Below are 15829 nucleotides of genomic sequence, written 5' to 3'. Positions count from 1 at the left end.
CTCAACTCTGAATACATGTGTGAGATATGTATTATCATATGCATATGTTTTAAGTCAGTTTGTTTTTCTGTGGTTGTGCCAGAAATGCATTATAAAGACTATCCATGAAATCTATAACACTGCATGCAAACTTTGAGTTTTAAAACATTGTCTATATCATTTTTAGCATCATGGCACAAATGCCTTAAAACAAACAAATGCTTATATGCGTTTGTTTGCAGGCAGCACATGAACAAAAATGCACCAGACTCTTCCCAGAGGTTGTTTGATTGACAGCTGTTTTGAAGGCTTCTGGACCGCTTACAGAGGCGGGAGAAGGAGGTACTCTGTTTTGGAGGTCACATGCTTGAGTTTTTTCACAGGCAGAAAGAAGAGGAGGAGACAGAGCTCAGAGTTCCAAGAATGTTCCTGTCCCAGCTCAGAGTGTCCCTGATTGGCTGCCTGGCTCTTCGCTATGGAACAACCCACTTCCTCCACAGCCCAGCAGTTGTATTTTAACCTCTTTGGCCCTGTGCACGCTTTTTACGCAAACCATGTGATTGCTTGAGTTGGTCTAAGCTTTGCAGCCTTGACAGGGCTCCTTTATCAGCTTGCTTGCACACTCGTATTGGAATAATCTGGAATGCTGCAGCTGGATCCAGTGATAACACTCTGGTTTGGGAGCTGCACACTGCAGAGTTTCCTGTGACAGCAGAGGAGACGCTTGCAGAAAACAGAAAGGGAGGAGTGGCTGTGCAGGCTTTGTTTTCACGCTGGACAGGTGTTGATATATGCAGAATACTGAAGCAGCTCTATTTTCAGGTGCTTTTTTCTCTCTGTTATGTTTTCTTACTAACTTTGCCATTGTGTTGTGCTCAGTAGCTGGAGATGTTTGCCGTCACTGCCTCTGTGCTCCGGCGAGGAGCTTTGAGATACCGAGACAGCCAGCGTACCATGGCAACCATTGTATCTGGAAACAAGACTGCAAAGTGAGTTTGAGTGTATTTGAGGGCCCCTGCAGACGTAGGAATCGGGTGCATCGGGGACTCTTTTTTTTAGGCTAGGGACCCCCTTCTTTAGATATAGAGATGTTACAAATTGTGTAAAATTGAGTCTTACATTTTTAGTGTGTTCCACCTGTACTATAAAAATATATTAAATTATATTATATTGTGTTATTAAGTAGATACTGCCTTTGAAAAGTTTTGAGTCAGTAAAAAAATGTTTTTAAAAAAAATATTCCATTCAGCAAGGATGCATGAAATTGATCAAACATGACACTAAAGACTTTTACATTATTGCAAAATGAATATCCTGAAAAAAAAGTTGTCACGGTTTCTACCAAAAATGTTTAGCAGCACCACTGTTTTCAACATTGAAAGTAATAAGAAATGTTTCAAATCAGCATATTAGGATCATGTGACACTGATGACTAGTGATGGCTGATGAAAATTCACCTTTGGAATAGATAGCTTATATTAAGATAAGAAAAAAATGTTTTATTGAAATTGTAATAATATATAATATTTCAGTTTTTACTGTATTTTTAATAAAATGTATAGCCTTGGTAAGCGTAAGGACTTCTAAAGCATTTAAAATCGTACTAACTCAAAACTTTCGTATTAAAATATATAACAATTAGTTAATATAATTATTTACATACTTTACATCTCTAATGATCTCTAATAGCAATGTATATTATGTTTTAATTGTACTTAATACATCTTATGAGAGATGTTCAGCTTTAAGATTGCAACTTAATGTAGTACTTTTGAGATCAAGCAGTAATTGAAAATACCCCCTTTGTAAGACACTTAAGTTAGATGGCATTCTTCTCTTTATGTCCAGACTGGTGAAGGATCGACTGAAGAAGGAGGTAGCAGCGATGAAGGACCAGTTCCCAGGATTCAGGCCTGGCTTGGTTGTGCTGCAGGTCGGTCTGGACCTCTCGCTCATTATATTGGCCCGTATAATAAACCTTGTGGTGATAGCTAGCTGTATAATTCTTTATCTCTCTTGACAATCTGACTCATCTTTCTTCTTTATTTTTCTTTCTCCTTTCGCTCTACTCCAGATGGTCATTTGGTAATATGCCATTTTCTTTTCTCTCATGGTTGTGGGTGTTGTGGTAAAATATATAATCTCCCTACTGCTTCATGGTCATGTGTTGATAAATGCAAAAGTCTGCAACATGAAAGAAAGGTGTGTTAGTTTAAGGTCACCACGATAAGATAACATTGACATGGTGTGTGACTCGCATCTTGTTTCATAATATTCTCACTGCTTGAACTGTGTTGTTTTGTTGTTCTTTTAAATCTCTTTAAGTTTTTCTTCTTCTTTTAAATCTCTTTAAATCTTTTAAATATTTTTGATCTGTTTTGATCAAAACACTGTTGACCATTACATTTAAATAACCAGATTAAAGACTTTAAATAAAAAACACATTTAAATTTCAATATCAAAATGCAATATTATAATTATTATAATTATTTGTATAATTTTTATGCATTCATAAAATTTCATATATATATATATATATATATATATATATATATATATATATATATATATATATATTTTTTTTTTATTAAAAAAATATATATATATATTTTTATATATATATATATATATATATATATATATATATATATATATATATATATATATATATATATATATATATATATAAAGCATACTTACATTTACACAAATATATATATACACACACATTTACACTTTAAGAAAAAAATGTATCTGAAATATTGCAGTATTAGATATTTAGGTAATATGCTATTATTTTGTAATACTGGTTTAAATTATACTGTACATCTCAGTGAGTTGTCTGCTGATTCTGCTTTTATAGGACATAAAGTGTCTAAAAGTATTAGACTAACAAATATATCATTTCTACAAATTAGATCAATGAAATGTTTTTCTTATTGTCTTTGCACACTCTCATGTACCCTGTGTTTTGTGGTAGGTTGGGGACAGAGATGACTCAAACCTCTACATCAGCATGAAGCTCAAGGCAGCAGCTGAGGTTCAGTGAGCTGATTTAATAAGCAGAAATCATGTTTATCATAAACCTGTCACTGACACTGTCTCCCTCTCTTGCGTAGATTGGAATCAATGCGAACCACATTAGGCTTCCCGAGACAGCCACAGAGGATGAAGTAAGAGAAACATGCCCCAAGCAATAACAACAGTGTGATTCACCTCGTCTCGTTTTTTTGTCCTTTCTCCCTTCATATGTCCATGAGGCATTGCGTATAATTCAGGATTTGATTCTGAAGGCTGATCCCACTGATTTTCTTAAGGTCCTGCAAAGGATAGTTGCAGTGAATGAGAATCCTGCGGTCCATGGGCTCATCGTACAGCTACCGCTTGACTCTATCAACCCGATGAACACAGAGAAAGTAACTAATGCTGTGGCCCCAGAGAAAGATGTTGACGGGTGGGTGGAATTCTGTTATTTGCTTGAAATGTATGTTTGAGGAACAATACGGAGAAAACGAGCCTGACAGTGGATTTATTGTTACTAAACTTATTGAAATAGACAGGTAGTGCAGACTGCAGGCATTTTCTTCACAAAGTCAAGTTGTTGCATTTTACACATTTCTTTTTCTTATTGTTTTATCCATTAGGCCCCTGCTACAGAAGCTCTGGTTTCCAGGTCTTATCACTCTATGTGGCTCTCTTATCTGTTTTTTCCACTCAGAGTCAGAAGGCCAAAGGCCTTTTTTGTTGATGTGTGTGAAAATTTGCCTTTTTTACTGATTTCAGATGAGTTATCTAAGTAAAAATAGTTTTAGGAGCAACTGAGACTAAAATCTGCACAAATAAGCAATATCAACCTGCAGGCTCTTGCATAGATGATTTGTACTATATGATGGCCTAATGGTTAGAGAGTCAGACTTGTAACCCGAAGGTTATATTGAGGTTTAAGGACTGGAAACTGCTGGTTATCATTTTTATAGGAAAATTCTAATAGGAAATGTGATGCAGAAAGACTGAAATCTCCAAAACTGTTTGTCAGGATTGTAATATATTTAGAGTAATATATTTCAAAATCAGTAACACAATCTCAAATCAATACTATCAATTTGATTCTTTAAAGGGTTAGTTCACCCAAAAATGAAGCCAATGTTTTACTCACCCTCGAAGCATCCTGTGTGTATATGACTTTCTTCTTTCAGATGAATCTAGTCGGAGTTATATTTAAAATAAAGTAAAATAAATCAAGTGCATGCATCCATAATAAAATGCGCCTCACATGTGCCTCACAGGATGAATAAAGGCCTCCTGTAATGAATCCATGTGTTTTTGTTAGAAAAATATCCATATTTCAAATGTAATAAACACTTTTCTCTCACTTCTGGTATTGCTCATATGTGGAAGGCATTCCGGTGGATGATGTAAGACGTAAGACGTCGTTGTGTGATTAGTGATGAAATCGGAGAGAGAACAGAACAAAACACCGGTCATGAATTAGAAGTACAAACCAAGGATTTGTAAAGAAGAATGTCGGAGGATTTTGATATAAACTAAATAAAATATATGTGAGACTGGTTTTCCTTTGCTAAAGTAATGAAACTTTTCTTTCTCTGCTATCCTAGTCACGAAACTAGCATATCTCAGAGGTGCGCGTGCTGTGGATTCATCCTACATCATCAGTCGGAACGGCTTCCGCATACGACAGATAACAGAAGTTAGAGAAAAATGTTTATTACGTGTGAAATAGGATTGCATGCATGGATTCACTACAGGAGGCCTTTATTCACCCCCCAGAGCCATGTGAAGCAGGTTTTATTATGAATCGTGTGCTTTATTTGATGACTTGTGAACTGTTCGACTGCAAAACCAGCTAACTGCAATTACAGAGCTTGGAATAGCCAAGACAATATTTTATATAACTCCGACTGGATTCGTCTGAAAGAAGCAAGTCATATACACCTAGGATGCTTCGAGGGTGAGTAAAACACGGGCTAATTTAAATTTATGGGTGAACTAACCCTTTAACTAAGATCACACGGTAAATAATTATTAAATAATTATTATATATATATATATATATATATATATATATATATATATATATATTTATTTATTTATTTTATTTTATTTTATTTTATTTTATTATCCTGGTTTAAAAAAAATACTCTTTAGTTATTACAGTTTTTCTATATATAGATCTGATAATATGCATACGTTTCCGAAAAACTCCCTAAATGCATAGCTTTTTTTTTTTTTATCTCCACAAAACATTGTAACTGTATATTATTTAATGTGTCTTTCTCTCTTTCTCTCAGCCTGACCAGTATAAATGCAGGAAAACTGTCTCGTGGAGATCTGGGCGACTGTTTCATTCCATGCACTCCTAATGGCTGTATGGAGCTCATCAGTCAGACCGGTGGGTAGAAATCTTGTAAAGTGCTACCCATGAGCTCTAGCTCTCATCTGTTAGAATCATAGCGTGATTATCTAGGGGGCCTTCATACTACAGCATCATCAGTGTGCAGTGTGATTGGATAGGTGCAATATCTATACACACACACACACAGATGGAGTGGTGCAGACTGATGACTGGGTGGTGAATGAGACGTCACCCTAAGGAAAGAAAAGAAGGATCTTTTTTTAGAAACAAACGTATGTGCGTCAGAAAAGGGCACATCGCACAAAGATAAAGAAAAGAGCTCTGATTTAATACCCAGTGAGCTTCCTTGCTGTCTACTGACTGCATGGGCTTCATCTCTAATAAGCTTACAATACTTCATTTTAATTATGTAACATTTATTATAATTAAATATTTTTATATATTGAATGTTTTTATTGGTATTTTGCTTTTAATGGAAATTCACTAATATTTCAAAGTTTGAAGTTGCTAAAATATTGGAATATGTTTTTAAAGTTTTCTATGCTCATTAAGGCTGCATTTATTTGATCAAAAACTACAATAAAACACAGTCATATTGTGAAATATTACAATTTACAGTAACATCTTTTTGTTTTAAAAATATATTTAAATGTAATTTATTCCTTTGGTGGCAAACATATTTTTTTTTAGCAGCCATTACAGTCACATGATCCTTCAAAATTGATAATTAAGACCATGATAAACATCTTTACTGTCCATTTAATGCATCCTTGTTAAATAAAAGAATTAATAAAAAAAAAAAAAATAATTAAAAATAACTTTTGGTCAGGGGTGTCATTGTGCATTGTGCATCTCGAGTATATGTATATATGAACAGTTGTAATGTACAACTTAAATTTCTGTCACCGCGTCAACAGTCTTGTATTTTTAAAGCTGAGCTTGTTGCAATGCATTCTGCCTTCTCCACAAAGGCTGGATCAGATACTGCTTTACATTTTGGCTCAAACAAGGCAGCAAAATTAAAATGAGACCTTTAGAACAAGATTTTTGTCAATAGTGCATGTTAAAATGCTCACTGGGTTTTGGAACAGAGCAAGTGTGATTCATGTGTGCAGGTTTGAGTGTGATGGGGAAGAATGCTGTCGTGATCGGCCGCAGTAAGATCGTCGGAGCTCCAATGCACGATCTGCTCTTATGGAATCATGCCACAGTGACCACCTGTCACTCAAAGACTCTTGACCTTGCTGAACAGGTTGCTTTCGTCTGCTTCTCTCAGGCTCTGTTTTAAATCCCTGTTGCCCGTTTTGAATATGAGCAATTCTCAAGCTAGATTTTACAACAAAGACTCTGTTCTTAAAAAAGTGAAAAATGAATTTAATGTTTGCTTTATCGATATTTAGTACAGACCTTGACCTGGCATGCAGTTTGGTTTAACAAAAGGAGTAGGTGAATGTTGGAGTAACTTTCAGTTTCTTGTTTTCTTTAGGTGGGCAGAGCAGACATCTTGGTTGTGGGTGCTGGCAGAGCTGAGATGGTGAAAGGAGAGTGGGTGAAGGAGGGGGCGGTGGTCATAGACTGTGGTATCAATCATATACCAGGTCTGTGTGCTTGACTCTATCTATATGTTTGAAACAGTCATGGATGATCAAATAGCTGCTGGTTTCAGCTCACATGTTTACCTTTGACTCACAGACAGCAGCAAAGCCAGTGGGAAACGGGTGGTGGGGGATGTGCACTACCCTTCAGCAACAGAGCGAGCTGGATACATCACCCCAGTGCCTGGTGGAGTCGGGCCCATGACTGTAGCCATGCTGATGAAGGTATCATATCAAGAGCAAATGACAACTCTTACTGACAAATGAATGCTGTAAGCTGCTTTGCATTTACATTCCTTTGAACAAGCTTTCAGTAAAGAACTGAAAGATGTTAATGTCGCAAATAAAATTTTTAGAACTGTTTCAGTTGTTGCTGTACTGATATAAAATTTGGCCAATACAAATAAGCTGATAATTATTTTCATTTTACATTAGATATTGAAAAGCTTTTTTGTTTTGTATATTTAAATTACAAGATAAGACTATTAACAATTATTTTAAATGCTACGATTGAATTTATGCATCAAAACACTATTTATATATACTATAATATATACACCCTAAATTTATTCACTACATTTCAAAGGTTTGGAGTCAGTACAGTACATTTTGAAAGAATACTTTTATTCAGCAAAGATGAAAGGACTTATAACAATACTGTACAATATGAAAAGGCTTGTTTTTTTTACAAATATTTATGCTTTCTCATTTGGGTTTTGACCAGAATACAGTGGAAAGTGCAAAGCGGTTTCTGCAGAAATACACTCCAGGAAAATGGAACATAAAGTACACAAAGAAGAATCCCCTAGAGCCTCAGCCGAGGTACAGTTGTGGCTTGCAGCATGCTTATATAAAGATTGTTTAATTTAAGAATATACTGAAAAGTGCATCATTGCACTTTAGTGACTCTTGCTGACCCATTCGTGCTGATGCATATTTCATTTTCTCAGTGATGCTGAAATCTCCTATTCATGCCAAAGCAAAACAATTGGTCAGCTTGCAAGAGAGGTGGGCTTGTTTTCTGAGGAAGTGGAGCCATATGGAAGGAGCAGGGCTAAGATACGACTGGATGCTCTGAAACGCATGGAGAAAGAGCCTGATGGGAAATATGTGGTTGTCACTGGGTAGGATACATCCTGAAATATAATTATGTGCATTAGCATTAACTTATAGTGTAGTAACTTTCCACAAGCACCAAATGGAACCTTACAACACTTTATTAAGCCTGGTTAACACACTGCATTCACACCCAGCTAAAGCTCTGTCGTCGAGCGATTCGTCAAACAAACATAATGCTTTCAAAGTCATTCATTTTGTGTTACTGTGACCAGAATTACTTCTACTCCATTGGGTGAGGGAAAGCGGACCACCACTCTCGGACTGGCTCAGGCTTTAGGGGCTCACCTGAATATCAACACTTTTGCCTGTGTGCAAGAGCCTTCCCCAGGATCCTTTTTTGGTGCTAGGGGTAAGTGACAACCCGACCCCCCCCCCCCCCCCCCCCATTCTACTACTACTAAGTCATAAGTATGAGATAACAAAAAGTCAAAACAACAACATAAAATTCATAATTATGACTTGCAAAGTTGAAAGTCAATAAAAGTCTGAAATTATGAGATCTCATATCTGTGACAAAAAGTTACAATGATGATAAAAGTTGATAGTCACACAAAGACAAAATTATGGTATAAAAAAACAACTGTTGAAATTGTGATTAAAAGATTTTAAAAATCTAATTTATGAGACACTAAATCGTAATTATGCTATAAAGTCATTTGCTTATTTACAATCTCATTTATCAGTGTGAAAGCCAGTTTCGATTTTGTGAAATGTTTGCGGAACGTTTCAAACATTTGTGAATTTCTCATAAATGTGACTTTAGTTCTTGCAGTGCAGCTTTATATCTGACAATGTTTCATGTTTCTTATTTTAAACGTTTTCCACAAAACTAGCAATTACCCATTTTATTTTAGACTCAAAAAGTGGAGCAAATTGTATTGTTTTTTCTCTTGAGGTCATGGTTTCATTTTGTTCACAGGGATTGCTGTTGGAGGTGGATACTCTCAGATTATCCCATTGGAGGAGGTATGTTTGAGACCTTGTAGCAGAGATTTGAAAGCATATATTTCATCAAATGGAACCTGAATATCTTCCAAAACATTGATCCCAGGTCAGCCTTCAGTCTTTAGGCCAGAATGCGCTCATCTCTGCTGCCAGTAGGGTTGTGATGGACACTATTAAAGCACATGCTCACTATGAGTCCAAGCTCTCTGAGAAGGTCAGATTGTGTTTGATATGTGTGTTTGTACAGTTTGCATTTGGTATGATCTCACACGTTTATATCTTGCAGGCTTTATTTGACTTATTGGTTCCTCTCAGAGAGGGGCAAAGGTCCGTTTCTCAAGCCCAGCTTAATCGACTGACGGTAAGTCATAGAAAACACAGTCTATAGTAAGATATTCATTTCAAAACCATTGCAGTAGTATGATGACATGGTCATGGTGTCCTTCATGACCTGTAGAAACTGGGCATTGAGAAATCCGACCCCTTGACCAGGACTGAGATAAGACGTTTTGTCAAACTGGACATTGACCCAGACACTGCAACAGTATGTATCAATATAATCATTTAATTTTGACTTTTTTCTTATCATGTATTTCGGGGTGATTTGTTGATTTCAATTGTTGTCTGTGGTGTTCAGGATTCCAGCTCTTTAGAAAACGAAATCATGGCTGTACTGTCACTCAGCAGCAGTGAAGAGGAGATGCAGCAGAGGCTGGCCAAGATAGTAGTGGCTACAAACAAATCTGGAGACCCTGTCACCACAGAGGATTTAGTATGTGTTTTCACGTGCTTGATTATGTCTGTATATGTGTGTGATCTAATCTACACAATCTTCTCCTCACAGGATGTCAGTGGTCCACTGGCCATGCTCTTGAAAGATGCCCTGAAACCTGTCTTGATGCAGACTGTGGAGGTAAGATTTAATCGCGCAAAATGTTACATGACCACTAAAATTGTCAATGTAATTTTTTCAGTAGAAATATTTTAGAATCACTGCACACAGAATCCTTATTTATTTAAACAATGTCAGATTCTGTCTCAGCACATCTCAGTCTTACTCTCTAGGGTACACCGGCGTTTCTTCACACCAGCCCATTGGCTGATATTGCCCAAGGCAGTCCTTCCGTTCTGGCAGACAAACTGGCTTTAAAAATTGTCGGATCCGAAGGATTTGTAGGTGAAAAAGCAATCCGGTTCATCTGCATATATTATATTAATTAAATCATTAACAAGTTTTCTAATCTTTTTTACTGCCAAAATACTGTACATTCTTTTTGGTAAAAATTCTGCACCAATTCACTACCATTCAAAAGTTTAGGGTTAGTATTTATTTATTTTTTCCAGCAATGACATATCAAATTGACCAAAACTGATAGTAAAGGACTTTTATAATGTTTCCAAAAAATGCTGTTTTATTTGAACTTTCTGTTAAACAAAATAGCCTGAAAAATCAGTTTCTGCTAAAATATAAAGCAGCACAACCATATCCAGCATATTGCAATAATTTCTGTAGGATCATGTGACTGAAGACTGGAGTAATGGCTGCTGAATATTCAGTTTTGCCATCACCGGAAAAATTGCATTTTAAATTGTATTCAGATAGAAAAAGTTTTTAAATACAGATTTGAATTGTATTATTTTATAATACTGCTGTTTTTACTGTATTTTTTAAAAGCCTTTGTGTGCAATCTTGGTGGGTGTAAGAGACTTACCAATCCTAAACTTTTGAACAGTAGTGTACAATGATAATGAGTATAAATCACATGGTCTAGGTTAGTGTTATATAAACAACAAAAACTTCCACATTCAAACCTTGGCTAATGTAAAGCTCTTTCTTGTCTCTGCAGTCACTGAGTCTGGTCACGGGGCTGACATTGGCTTGGAGAAGTTCTTCAACATTAAGTGTCGCTACTCAGGCCTGCGGCCAGATGTGGTAGTGATAGTGGCCACTGTTCGTACATTGAAGATGCATGGTGGCGCCCCACCTGTGAGAATTTATAGACATCTTTTCATTATGCGTTCACTTGAGCCTATAACACATTAGTTGTGCTTGTTCTGAAAGAGGCAATATCTCACAATGACTTTATACTTTCTATATATTCTTGTTTATAGGTCCAAGCAGGTTTGCCCCTTCCAAAAGAGTATTCACAGGAGGTAGTACACTATTTCAATTTGTGCAATAGTTTTATGTACTATTCTGAATCTTCATATTTGTCAGGGTTAAGCCATATTACTGAATGAAAATGATGGAACATTTGAATGACATTATGAAAGTGAGGGATGGATTTAGTGTATTTCACTTGATGTGTTTTCTGTAATGCAGAACCTCAAGCAGTTGGAGGGAGGCTGCTGTCACCTGAAGAGACAGGTTGAAAATGCACAAGCATTTGGTTTACCAGTGATCGTAGCTGTCAACAAATTCAGGTATGATATCAAACAGCAAAGAAAAAGAACTGTCTGTCTATTTGTTACTATTTAAACATTATTATACATATCCAGCCATCCATTTTCCATACCCTCTGCAGGGTCACAAGGATTATTTTCAATATGTATACCGTTTTATTCTTTATGTCTAATTATAATGTAATATTTATATCGTATCATTTGTACACTAACTGTACAAGCCAATCCGAACCACACACAGTACTGGCACTCTGAATGAATACGGGGTCTGATTGTATTTGGCATAGCGGTGATACTGACCGTGAGCTGGAGCTGGTGTGTGGCCAGGCGAGGCAGGCTGGAGCCTTTGATGCGGTGCAGTGCTCTAACTGGTCTGAGGGGGGCGCTGGAGCGCTGGCTCTGGCACAAGCTGTTCAGAGAGCTGCAAAACTACCTGGACAGTTCAGTTTCCTCTACGACACACAGGTGAGAAATGGCATAGTGTAGGTTTAAATCCCACTGAAACTGATATTAAATGTACTGTACTTTTTATTATGTACTGTGCTGAATTATTATGTAGTAGAGGAAGTGAAAGTATATTTGCTTGCGGGATCATTAAATTCCTTATACAAGTACACAGTGGAGCAGTTTTACTTTCACTTCATTACCCAGTGCCTTTGTGCTGTTCTTTCCCACACATATTCTGAGATCAATTAACACCTTATATATAGAGCTGTTTCATTACCAGCCAGTGACTTTAAATGCTTGAAATATTTTTAATTGGCGAGGCCTAAATATAACAAGCATTCAAGGAAGTCTGTATGAAAGTATGAAGCCAATGAAGCCAATGGACTTTGGCTTCTGTACGAAGCCAAAGTCCATTACTCATACTAATACATTATTAAACACAGATAAATGGCTGTTTTCAGATTCCAGCTGCCGATAAGTTAAGGACTGTGGCACAAAAGATGTATGGTGCAAAAGACATTGATCTCTCTCCAAAATCAAAAGAAAAGCTTGCACTTTATACAAAACAGGTAAGCTTCCTTTTAATTTATATAATGCAGCAGGCTAAGAAATAGCTATTTACATAAAGCTCAGATATTTGCTTATTTACAAAATGTACTTTATTAAGGAGACATTCTTTATCAAATACAGTTTATATACTAATACTGAATGTTAATTGATTTGGGTTGGACTTATTAGTGGACAGCTGAGGAAGTTACAAAGAGGACTAAAAAATATTGTATTTCATATTGTTGATGATTTGAGTTGTGCAATTTTGAAGAAAAATGACTGTTTAACATTATATGTATGCCGCTCTGCCTCAGGTGGAGTGTAACATTCTCTCTTATTCCACTTCTTTTAAGGGATTTAATGATTCACTCACCTCAAAATGTGATACGATTCACAATATTGATTTCACAATACAATTTTCTCACGATTTTTTTAACAAAATGAGATCTAAGACACATGATTAATAAAAAAGTGTCCTTTTATTATTGCTTAGACAAAATGCTTCATAATTCTTTGTGAAATTCAAATATGTTAGAAAAATATAATTAATAATTAAAATAAACACCAAATCAAATAAATAATATAAATAAATTAAATATCTTCATATAAACAAACCTGTGCTCTTTCCATTTAAAATTAGAGGCAACAACTGTATTTTAATCATGATCCAAACAAAGATGCTACATACATGTAGCATTAAGCATATTTGTTTTAATTTTCAACTGGTTACATCGTTACATCCCTATTTCTTTTATCATCTTTGTTTTTCCTCTCTTAAAGGGCTTTGGGAATCTGCCGGTTTGCATAGCTAAGACACACCTGTCCTTGAGTAATGACCCCACGCTGAAGGGAGTGCCCACCAACTTCATGCTGCCCATAACTGATATCAAGGCCCATGTTGGAGCAGGTTTCCTCTGCTGTCTGACTGAATCGGTGAGCTTTATACTCCTGTATCTATAATATTAGAGCTAGATATACTACAGTTCTAAATTTGGGGTCAGCATGGCTTTAGCGAGGAATCATGCTTTAAAGACAATACTGTTGCAAAAAAAAAATCAATTTTAAACTTTTGAACTCTAATCCTGAGAAAATATGAAGCAGCACAACAATTTTAGACATTTATAATAACACTGACACTGAAGACTGGAGTAATGATGCTGAAAAATCAGCTGTGCCATCACTGGAATAAACTGCATTTTAGAATGGATTAAAATAGCAAACAGACAATTTAAATTGTAATCATATTTCACAATATTCTGATCCGGTAAAAGCAGATTTGGTGAGCGTAAGCGACTTCTTTCAAAAATATTTTACTGACTCCAATGCAATTACACTGTCTCCCCAAACCTGAGGAAGGAAAAAACATAATACAAAAGTGATTATTGATTTCATTAAGAGTTTATGATTATTGGCTGGCCACACTAATGGAAGATAAAATGATGAGATTACATGAACACTGAGGTGTATGTCCTCTAGTCAGATGAAGTCATCGACTCATTTCTGTACTCTTCAGTCAGTCGCTCATCGGTTGAGTCTACAGTGCAAAAAAGAAAGAGAGAATATTTGGTCACACATGTTGAGGATATTTTTATCCAGACACGTTGCTAGGCTGCATGCCTGAGCTGAACATGAGCTGTTCAACAAAATCCACTGGTGGTCCAAGTGACCTTATACAACATTTATGTTCATTACAGATTACAAATGTAAGTCAGTTTGTTAAACTGCATTATTTCCATATGCAGTTAACTTGGCTCAGTATGGTTTTGTTTAGCTTGTCAGGCTGTTGTATTAAAATTATTTTTGCGTTTATTTTTTTTGTTAGCTTTTGATTGATTTGTAATGGGCTATATTATTAAGACAGCAAAATAACTCCTTTGTGATAACACCAGATTGACTAATTTCTTCAAACTCTCCAACAGACAAATACAGAAATGGATGATCCCATGTGGCCCTGTTTCCATGGCAACAACCTTTACAGTGACAGCAAGTAGCTCAATGGTTACTTGCAAAGATGCGCAAGCTGAAAGTGGTTTGCTTAATGGTCAATCAAACTTTTAATAATTGGAAAGAAACAGTTTTCTTTTAACATGGCTAAATGGTTTTTAAAACCAACACAAAGTTTCTTCAGTCAAATCATTGGCATCCAAATTTTAGCACCATATGATAAAATGTAGAATATTTTCATGTTTTACTACAAGTACTATACAGCTGCTTTTTTATTTGCTATAAAATATCTTATGTACAGTGAAAACCAATTATCAGTGTCTTTTTAACTGTATGTTTTAAGTATGTAAATTTGATGAATGATGGATTTTAGGAATTCACTCCAGATCTCACAGCTATTATGCTGTGCTTCTTGATCCATAAGATATTTTTAGCCATGACTGTGCTTTAAAACCAACTGTCTGTCAGTATTTTTCTTATCGGCTTGTTTATGCTAAGTTGCCAGTATTATTGAAAGCCACATTTGAGTTCATAGATAATGACACATTGATTCTATGAGCTTGTGTAATGTCTATATGTTTACTCTATATGCTATCTTATCTGACTCAAATAAAATCTTGGCTTAGGTTTTAATGAAGTTTCTAGTTGCTATAGATACTAAGCTGCCGTCCTGATTGTTGTCTATAAATAGATAATTGTATATTTGTCCAGCTTGCTAGTCCAGTTTATTTTTAGCCTCTTCTTCAATATGTGTTACCCAACAGCCATAGTTGCCGTCCATTAGTCATTGATCACTGCCAATGTGTCTCTTACAGTTATCCGATGCTGTGTGACTAGTCACCTTTTTTTTTCTATGGAGAAAAAAAACGTGTGTATACCATTAAAAATGCTACATAAATTGCTGTGCTGATATTGAATACGAGCTAATCAAAAATGAAACTCAACATTTTGGGGTCCTATTTTAACAAATTATTGCCATCTTGTTTTTTAATTTGGTTTAAAATGTTATTACATTCATATAAACATGTTAAACACCATTGTTACACTTACAGAAAATCCTAAAATAAAAGGTGTTATCATATTTTAGCACATTTTGCGTTGGAAAATGAATGTTGAATGGGTCTGTCACCATGAAAATAAAGACATATTTGCCAAGTGGGATACTGAGTGTGCATCTGGCCTGTTTGATTCAGGGGTTAGTTCGGGACATTGCCACCAGGTTTATCAGTATGAGGCAGCCTATTCAAGTGAAACCCGAGTAAACACTGCCAGCCCTTAATACACTTTTGTGGTAGCTTTGTTGAGTACATTTTTTATTTTCTGGTGAGGTTTTCAAGGGCATATTTTCCTCAGACCTGCTTTTGAGCTTGAAATTATATTACATACATGAGATGTCAAGACTTGTTATATATACCCTGAATGAAAGAGGCAATCCCTCTTCTGAACAAATTTAAAACATGCCTGAATGATAAAA

General features: G+C 35.8%; 1 protein-coding gene across 1 annotated transcript; it reads left to right on the top strand.

Moving 5' to 3' along the window:
• Positions 1-474: 474 nt before the first annotated feature.
• Positions 475-15516, top strand: LOC127938889 (C-1-tetrahydrofolate synthase, cytoplasmic). The gene is made up of 27 exons (XM_052535795.1): positions 475-760; positions 859-968; positions 1828-1912; positions 2960-3019; positions 3099-3152; positions 3297-3433; positions 5289-5389; positions 6469-6605; positions 6840-6951; positions 7046-7173; positions 7673-7770; positions 7899-8072; positions 8280-8416; positions 8987-9033; positions 9119-9226; positions 9299-9373; positions 9470-9556; positions 9650-9784; positions 9857-9925; positions 10078-10189; positions 10860-10999; positions 11125-11166; positions 11336-11436; positions 11703-11880; positions 12324-12431; positions 13192-13344; positions 14331-15516. Exons 2-27 carry the CDS (start codon positions 868-870, stop codon positions 14400-14402), a joined length of 2751 nt encoding a protein of 916 aa, XP_052391755.1. The 5' UTR covers positions 475-760; positions 859-867; the 3' UTR covers positions 14403-15516.
• Positions 15517-15829: the final 313 nt, after the last annotated feature.

The sequence above is a fragment of the Carassius gibelio genome, chromosome A20, assembly GCF_023724105.1.
Source record: "Carassius gibelio isolate Cgi1373 ecotype wild population from Czech Republic chromosome A20, carGib1.2-hapl.c, whole genome shotgun sequence".
Classification (NCBI taxonomy): Eukaryota; Metazoa; Chordata; class Actinopteri; order Cypriniformes; family Cyprinidae; genus Carassius; species Carassius gibelio.
The sequence above is the reverse complement of the archived record's forward strand: the minus strand, read 5'-3'. Positions and strand labels throughout refer to the sequence as shown.